This window comes from Sceloporus occidentalis, unplaced genomic scaffold (genome assembly GCF_023333645.1).
Source record: "Sceloporus occidentalis isolate IW3139 unplaced genomic scaffold, rSceOcc1.0.p SCAF_52, whole genome shotgun sequence".
Classification (NCBI taxonomy): Eukaryota; Metazoa; Chordata; class Lepidosauria; order Squamata; family Phrynosomatidae; genus Sceloporus; species Sceloporus occidentalis.
The window spans coordinates 5,544,351-5,552,500 of NW_028317032.1; the positions used below are offsets into that span (position 1 = coordinate 5,544,351).

Consider the following 8,150-nt stretch of genomic DNA (forward strand, 5'->3'; position numbering starts at 1 on the left):
TCCTCCTCAAACAATATCGCTCCGCGCTCCCGAGAGCTTGAAGCGAGATTTCCTTACTCCAAGTAACCCTGTACGCTACGGCAGTCGCTTGATGCAGCCTCGCCTTACACGTTATAAAGTACTGCTGTATGAAAATGACGAAGCTCCGGGATCCGGGCATCCATGATGACCTACAAAGCGCCTGTGTATACATGACCGGCGGTGGAAATTTATTATCAGGGAGTGAACCACGCTTCTTGTGTTATAGAACCTCCAAGAAGAACTGGTCTGGTGTCATGTCTGACATCGCATATGACATCGGAGCTGGTTAGCATGACTGTGTGTGAGGCGGCGGGCTAACATGAGTGTGTGTGATCTCACATAGCCTGGGGGGAAATAATGCAAAGACTTCCCGAGCCTGCATTGCCCAGCCTGTCTGTGAATCAAATGCAAGTTACTAACACATGTGGCATTAACCCTCAAAAAGGTGATTGACTGGAATTCAAGGATCGTTAAGTGTTGGGACTCTTAGAATATTCTAGTTTTTTTATAATATCCCGTCTTCAGACAGTGGCATATTAGCCTTTTATATGTGTTCTAGCCATGTTATCTTAGCCTCATATACCGGAAAAACACCCTGACTGCCTATCATACTAGCATGTAGTAAAGATTAGAATGGATCAGTCCAATCACCCAGGAAGAAACTTGGACTTAATGAAAGTCTATGGAGGAGCAGACTTCATTAGCATTGCCATAAAGAATCGGCACTGTGTGGTGATTGAGCCAGGAAATCACCCAAAATATCACATGAATGGCAGCAATGGCCGCCTCCAGGTCTGCAGATAAAAGAGTTTATTGGAACAATATGAGATAAACCAGGTATACAGCACTGGATTTTACGGTCAGTGCGGAAAAATATTTATTTCCTTGGGAGACTGCCTTTGTAATATATTATCAAACATCTCTTTTTTGGATATATATCCGCTTGTGTTTGCAAGCAATGGGTCTGCTCAGAAACAGATGGAAGATGCGTTATTTACTGCCTTGCAAGCTGGAAAGGAGGTAGATTTCTGCTGCAGAATTGGATATTTTGGGTACTGAATTTTTTTTTCTGTAAACCTAATGCAAAAACATTTCCATCTGTCGTATATTTGTGTTGCGCAGCTGAACAATCCTACTCTTCGAGGCTTTGTACTCTGTTTACATGAATACAAACCATCAAAAAAACCGTAGTGATGTCATAAGATTCGGAGTTTTAGTAATGTTTCAGGAATTGGAAACATTTAAAAATGTTTTAATACAAATCTGAGTCTGAAAAATTCTACTGTATTTCCAATTTTGTTTTTCTATAATTTGGTTGCCGGATAGAATTTATCATCTGAACAGAATTTCTTGTAATTGATTTAACCCTCATGGGCGCATTGATAAGTAGGGGTTTCACATTGCCTTTTTCAGTAGGCGATATGGAGAATTCTTCATTCTTTACTCGGCGTATACAATGAATTACACAGACCCACTGCGAGCATCGACAAGTCTGAGCTTAATACGCTGGCAAAAACAATGAGTAGATTTATTATAATTAGCCACTTACACGGGTACGTTGGGTGCCAGCGACAATCTCATTAGGCTATTTAACGCGATTTCATTAAATGCTTAATGGAAATCGTGAATATGTGCATTTGTGTTCTGCTTGCCATTGCCTGCATGCCCACGTCCCTCCTATATACACACAAACATACTTTCCGCAGTAAAGTATGATAAAGACAACAGTATAGTATAGAAAAAACCTTATCACACCAAAACAGACAGCACACACACACACACACACATTATATATATATATATTTATACATATACACACACACACACACACACACACATATATGTATATATATATACACACACATACACACACACATACATATAAACACACATACAGTATGTGTACCTACATATCAGCAAAGGTTTTTCATGTTATAACCTCAAGAACATGAAAGTAAAAAATCTAGTTTCTGTGTAAAATAGGTTACATTTTATTAATATAAAAGCGGAGGCGATTGAGACTTACTTGCATTGCGCGTGGAAGTACTTAATAAGATTTTGCAGCAGATCGACTCCTTTCTTTATCTTTATTTCGTTGACTTTTAGCAGATACTAATAGAGAGAGATAAAACCATTTGCGTCTGAATCTGTAAGTGGCATCGCGGGGGTTTCTTTAATGTATATCACAGGAAGATGTAGGGTTTGGGGAGGCGGCAGATAAGATGTACGCAATCGCTCCTTTCCCTGCACGTGATATCCGACGGCAGACATTAGACCCCTTCGGACCATCTAGTCGCCCGTTTTCCTGATGTAAGGACTCAGACCTTAATCAATCCTTGGTCTTTTCTTACGTTCAGGATAGCTTTATGCCTACGTTCCCTCGCTACATTAAACTCTACCACTTCTGACGGGAGGCTCTTCCATTTATCTCCCACCTTGTGGGTAAACTACTATAGCAAAAAATAACATAGCGTGAAAATAATTACAATCCACACACGACACAAATTCTATTCGCAGCCCAAAGAGGCCCGAGGCAACTGAAATATACCCTCAGGCTGATGAGTAGGTAACTATTTCACTCCAAGGAACCCTGGATGCCCCGCCAGCACGGACGCTGCTGGGCTACATGCCGCCATCTTACCTCACACATCTGTAGCTGGAAGAAGCGTCTTTCTTTTTCCATTTCCTCGGCGATTTCAGCGCCGCTGATCTCGGTTCGGATCATCCCGTGTAGCTTTGCATGCTCCTTTTTTTCTTTCTCTATTTTGGTCCTGCGTTAAAAAAATAAAAACAAAGCGTATGAGACGCGGGAAGGTGAGGGACGAGAACGCTGTACCCAACCTTCCATTAACCAAACAGTCCTGCAGGCACCGCCAGCTAAACCAACACTGCGGGTCACTTCCAGAGTCAAATCCGAGCAAACAGCGTGGCTTTACACACCTCACGCGTTCCTCTGTCTTCTTAGATGGGCTCTTAAAGGGAAACTCAACTTGAATGCAGATGATAGCGGAGAGTCCCTTATAATTTCCGCGTTGTGTCTTTTGGTAGAATCCCCCATCGCACACGCGCCCGATGCAAATGCATTCCTCCCCTCCATTCTTATACATAAAACGTTAGGTGATGGCTATCACAAGTATTACAATGGTGAGAGTGTATGTTGTATGATGGCGGGAGTGTATGTTGTATGATGGCGGGAGTGTATGTTGTATGATGGCGGGAGTGTATGTTGTATGATGGCGGGAGTGTATGTTGTATGATGGCGGGAGTGTATGTTGTATGATGGCGGGAGTGTATGTTGTATGATGGCGGGAGTGTATGTTGTATGATGGCGGGAGTGTATGTTGTATGATGGCGGGAGTGTATGTTGTATGATGGCGGGAGTGTATGTTGTATGATGGCGGGAGTGTATGTTGTATGATGGCGGGAGTGTACCGTGCTGTGGAAAAGTATTTGTTCCCATTTCTGATTTCTTCTATTTTTGCATATTCCTCCCACTTACAGTTTCAGATCCAGGCAGGTCTCTACTAGGTGAGAGGAGGAGAAGCATAGGTATGCGTATACTGTCAGTGTGTATATGTACAGTGCTGGAGTCAGTCTGTGAGTGTGTGTTTATACTGTAGTGTCAGAGTCAGTGTGCCTGTGTGTCAATGTACAGTGCTGGAATAAGTGTGCGTGTATATATGTGTATACTGTAATGGCAGAGTCAGTGTGTATATGTATGTAGTATCGGTGTGTATATGTATAGTGCTGTGAGTCTGTGAGTGTGTGTATACTGTACTGTAGTATCAGTGTGTGTATATATATAGTGCTGTGAGTCTGTGAGTGTGTGTATACTGAACTCTAGTATCGGTGTGTATATGTATAGTGCTGTGAGTCTGTGAGTGTGTGTATACTGTACTGTAGTATCAGTGTGTATATATATAGTGCTGTGAGTCTGTGAGTGTGTGTATACTGTACTGTAGTATCAGTGTGTATATGTATAGTGCTGTGAGTCTGAGTGTGTGTGTATACTGTAGTATCGGTGTGTATATATATAGTGGTGTGAGTCTGTGAGTGTGTGTATACTGTACTGTAGTATCGGTGTGTATATGTATTTTACTGTATGGTGTTAGCATGCGTGTACATGAGTGTAGAATGTTAGCGTGTCTTTTACTGTATGGTGTTAGTATGTTTAAGTGTAAGAATAATGGTTAAGCAGACAAACTTGAGTCTTAATGGTAAATAAATGAAACGATCAGGTAAAAAGTGCATTTTGTGTTTACACAAGTCTTATATCTTAGACAAGGTCTTTGTCTTATATTAAAACTAATTGGATGAGTAGTTGAAATACTTTTTTTCACAGCACTGTACCTAGAAGAAACTATCGAAAAAATATTTTCTAGTTCCATATTTTCATCAAGTCCAGGAGTCCTGGATGTTATGGGACCCAATTCAATGACCTATGTGGACCTATGGATCCCATCAGAAAATAACTTGGAGAAAAAACGAAGTGAATCCTCTTCTTTCTACATCACAATAAAACCAAGGGATTAAGAGCACATTTTAGTCCATCCGAATCAAAGCTCACCGCCTGCTATAATCACGAGTGCATTTGTTTGAACGCTGCGTGATGATGTCATTTAAAAAGAATGAATCACAGCTGAGGAATGTTTGTGCCGTTTGGTCAGGGGATCGTTATATTAAGCATGCGATGAATGAAGAATAATGTACGGCCGAGAGTGGATATCACAGATAAAACACACCGGGGCTGGACGCCTCACCGTTTTATTAAAGGAGTCGGACGGCGTAATATCAAATGGCTGGTACCTACATGTTGTGCATGTGATTAGGATCACGTTGGTTCACAGGACAGTAAAGGGGGGTGGTTGATATCCTCTCTACCAATATATACCGGTCTAGGTAACAATCCAGTGACTCCCTGCAGAAGCAGTGGGTGACGGATGGAGACCGTCTCTTGGTGCTGGTCTACCCAAAATTTTAGGGGCAAGGAAAACGAAATCTTCTTCTGGCGTTAGTAATAATGAACAAAATCTAAATAAAGGTGGCCAAAAAATACCTAAAACTTCAGTTATATTGTAAGGCATAACATCTATGTCAAGACACGCGCAACCTTTCCATTAGTAAATGGAGTCATGTGCGTTGCAATGTCCCCAAGCAGACGTTTCCACGAGTGCCGACAAAATGTAGAAACGTCACAAGGTAGTCAGGAATTCTGATCTTTCATCTAGTTCTACATCTGAATAGGAACTCACTGAACTCAAAGTTTTAGCGCTGTAGGAATCATACAGATACCACCCTCTCATGTAAGCTCAGCACTGCTAGGATGACTCACGGAACAGAGCCTACAAAACAGGCTGTGAATCACATCTTCCCGCGCTTTCTGTTGAGGGAGCACTTAACGTTTCATTCTAAGTGCCAACCATGAATAAAGAATAAATATAATCAAGCACAGGCTCTGTATGTTTGAGCGAACGAGCCGCGCCGATAAGATCAGCGCCCGGGGTGCTACGTGGAGACGGAGGAGTGACCGAGACCCACGTTTAGGTGTGAGGAAGAATTCCACAAATGTGTATTTGCCTGCGAGGCAAGGTTGTGTCTCCCACCTGCGGGAATATCGGCGCTCCTATCTCCACAGGAGAAAAACTGAGACAAACTGACTTTTTAAGAAACATTAGGGCGAAATCCGTTAACCCCTCGAGCTCAGGCTGGGTGGGCCAAAGCTTTTTTCAAACAAATATTAATATAAAGACAACAGAATGTTGTTACCAAACTATATGTAAACCTGTTATGTCCACATGCAGCAGCTCTAATATTACAGGGGTCTCTGAAAAAGAACACTTCCGTGTGCGTCTGTGTGTTAAATTAATTAATGGGGGTCCTACAGTGCACAGGAAGTGTACTCAAGTATGGTTTCTGTCTTCTGTGGGGGCAGCCAAGGGGAGGAGGAAAATGAGACAAAAGTTGTAAAGCTAATAGCTAAAGAAAGCATTGGATGTATACATCAAACATATCAACTCGTCAAACTCACGCCGCATTATGAAGGGTCAACCCCAGTGAGCGCCACAAGCAAGACGGGCCGGCCCTGTAAAATGCATCCATATTAACTAAACACCATATGGAGCCCATCTCGGCCCTTCGTGCAGGAGAAGTTAATTGAAGCGCTCACACATCCCAAGCGGATCAGGACTCCAGTCTTATATTCTAGGGTTTCCCAAGACTCTGGCACTACATGTATTTGGAGCTTTAGGGAACCTACAGATTAGAGTTTATTTCGTTTTAAAGGAGATCTAATTGATCTGTCATCAGCTCTAAATAATCTACAATAAATGCAGATGGGGGGGGGGTAAACCTTAAGAATTTAAAACTAGGAATGTCCTGCACATATGATTTTCAAGTCCTTTTTCAAAGGATGGAAATATTTGAAGAATGTTTTTTTTGTTTTGTTTTTTAAACATCTACAGTAAATCTACAGTAATTCTGGAAAAAAACTTACACTTTGGTTTCATAGTCTTTCCACGCTTTGTCAAAAGGCTTTTTCAAGTCCTGAAAAACAAGAGAAATATTGATTGATTAAAGGTATGTACAATACATATATATATATATACATATACATATACACACACACATATTATATATATATATATATCTATAAACAAAAAAGCTCACACGGCTCATAAAAACACAATCTGTTCCATTGGAATGATTGACGTTTCAGCGCATTTCATAGGGACCTTCACAGACACAGAACATCCCAACGGGCGTATAGGGCACACAGACGTCATTTATATCCAGAGAAGAACATCTGCTTTCATTTTTGAAAAGCTTCTCATTAACAAATGTACATGATATCAGCTCACTCACCCCTTTAACTCCCTTAAGGTCTCCTTTCAACAAACTGTCCAGGGGGAATGTAATAATGTTATTCATATTCTGAACCTGTTGGAACATTAAGAAAACATGTATAAGACAATTACATAGAAGGAAAAAGGGGACATTTAGCAGCATAGCTTACTTTATAGACCTCGGAACAATCCTGTAAGGCAATTGACAGTTTTGTAAAATCATAGAAAAATGCTTTAGTTACAACTTCATAAAACCGCTTGGTAAGCAACGCTGGACCAAAAAAATGGATGGCCAGATGGTAGCGTCATCCCAACCCCCGCCCTGGGAAGCTCTTGGATTCCGAATTTCCAACAACATATAGCGACATAAAAGCATAATGTTTGTTTAATTCATCTCGGCTGTAACGGAAGACGTTGATATAGTTTAATTCCCAAGTTGGTTGGTGTTGGTTGGGGGTCCTCGGCTGTAATCATCTGGTTGTATTACATTGTTGTAGGTGAGAACCCGCAGAATGAGGGTGTTCTCCTGGATGTTTTTAAGGCCATCTCAGATTCCATGTCAATTTATCTCGCCAAACGTCCTTGTTGGATAGAGAATTCATGCAGACGGGATAGAGGAGTGACGATCCATCCAGTAGGTTTCTCACACACAGTAGTGATTGAACCATTACTAGCGATGGAACTAGAACTGTTTAGAGAATATCCTGCATGAAAGTTTAAGGGGTGCAAGGTTTTTAATAAGAAGGTTTATTTACTAAATGGAGAGTTTTGCTTTCCCTCACTTCGCTCTTCATTACGAAGCCCAACCCCAGGGTCCCTGCTGCGGAAAGAACTTGCTCAGCCCCCCGAATAACGTATCGTTACATCAGTGAAATTTCTCCAAAGTCTCCTTAGATATTGAAAAGCAGGGCCGGCTCGGCCATTCTTGCTGGAGAATCTTGCCGGTGTTGGCCCTTCATAATGACCAAAACCTCTTACTTATTCACTAAGGGGCGAGTTGGTTGTCCAGATCCGGGTTCAGTGATTGTGTTAATGGCAAAGATAACGGGGTGTCCTGGATTGTCTGGTTTGTGTTTCATCAGTTATATCAGTCAGTGTTGATCTGTAAATATAATTTAGTTTAGCGCCTGCAGATACAAGGATAAAAATAATCAGTTTGCGTTCCCATCTCTGTACAGGGTGTTAAATGCGACACCACAAGAGAACGGTGGGTGCAGAAACGCGAACCATGATTCATCTTAATCAAACGCGGGTGCGATACCTGCACAAACCGGAGCAGAAACGTTG

The 8,150-nt window shown here is 41.6% G+C and overlaps 1 protein-coding gene across 1 annotated transcript in view; it reads right to left on the minus strand.

Annotated features, from left to right (window-relative positions):
* Positions 1-8,150, minus strand: part of LOC149288373 (arf-GAP with SH3 domain, ANK repeat and PH domain-containing protein 2-like) — a 71,357-nt gene that overhangs the window by 23,330 nt on the left and 39,877 nt on the right. The window contains exons 4-7 of the mRNA XM_089491893.1: positions 6,883-6,957; positions 6,515-6,564; positions 2,663-2,792; positions 2,048-2,133 (exon numbers count right to left, since the gene is read on the minus strand). Coding sequence (XP_089348019.1) covers positions 2,048-2,133; positions 2,663-2,792; positions 6,515-6,564; positions 6,883-6,957 — 341 coding nt within the window. The remainder of the gene's footprint in view (positions 1-2,047; positions 2,134-2,662; positions 2,793-6,514; positions 6,565-6,882; positions 6,958-8,150) is intronic.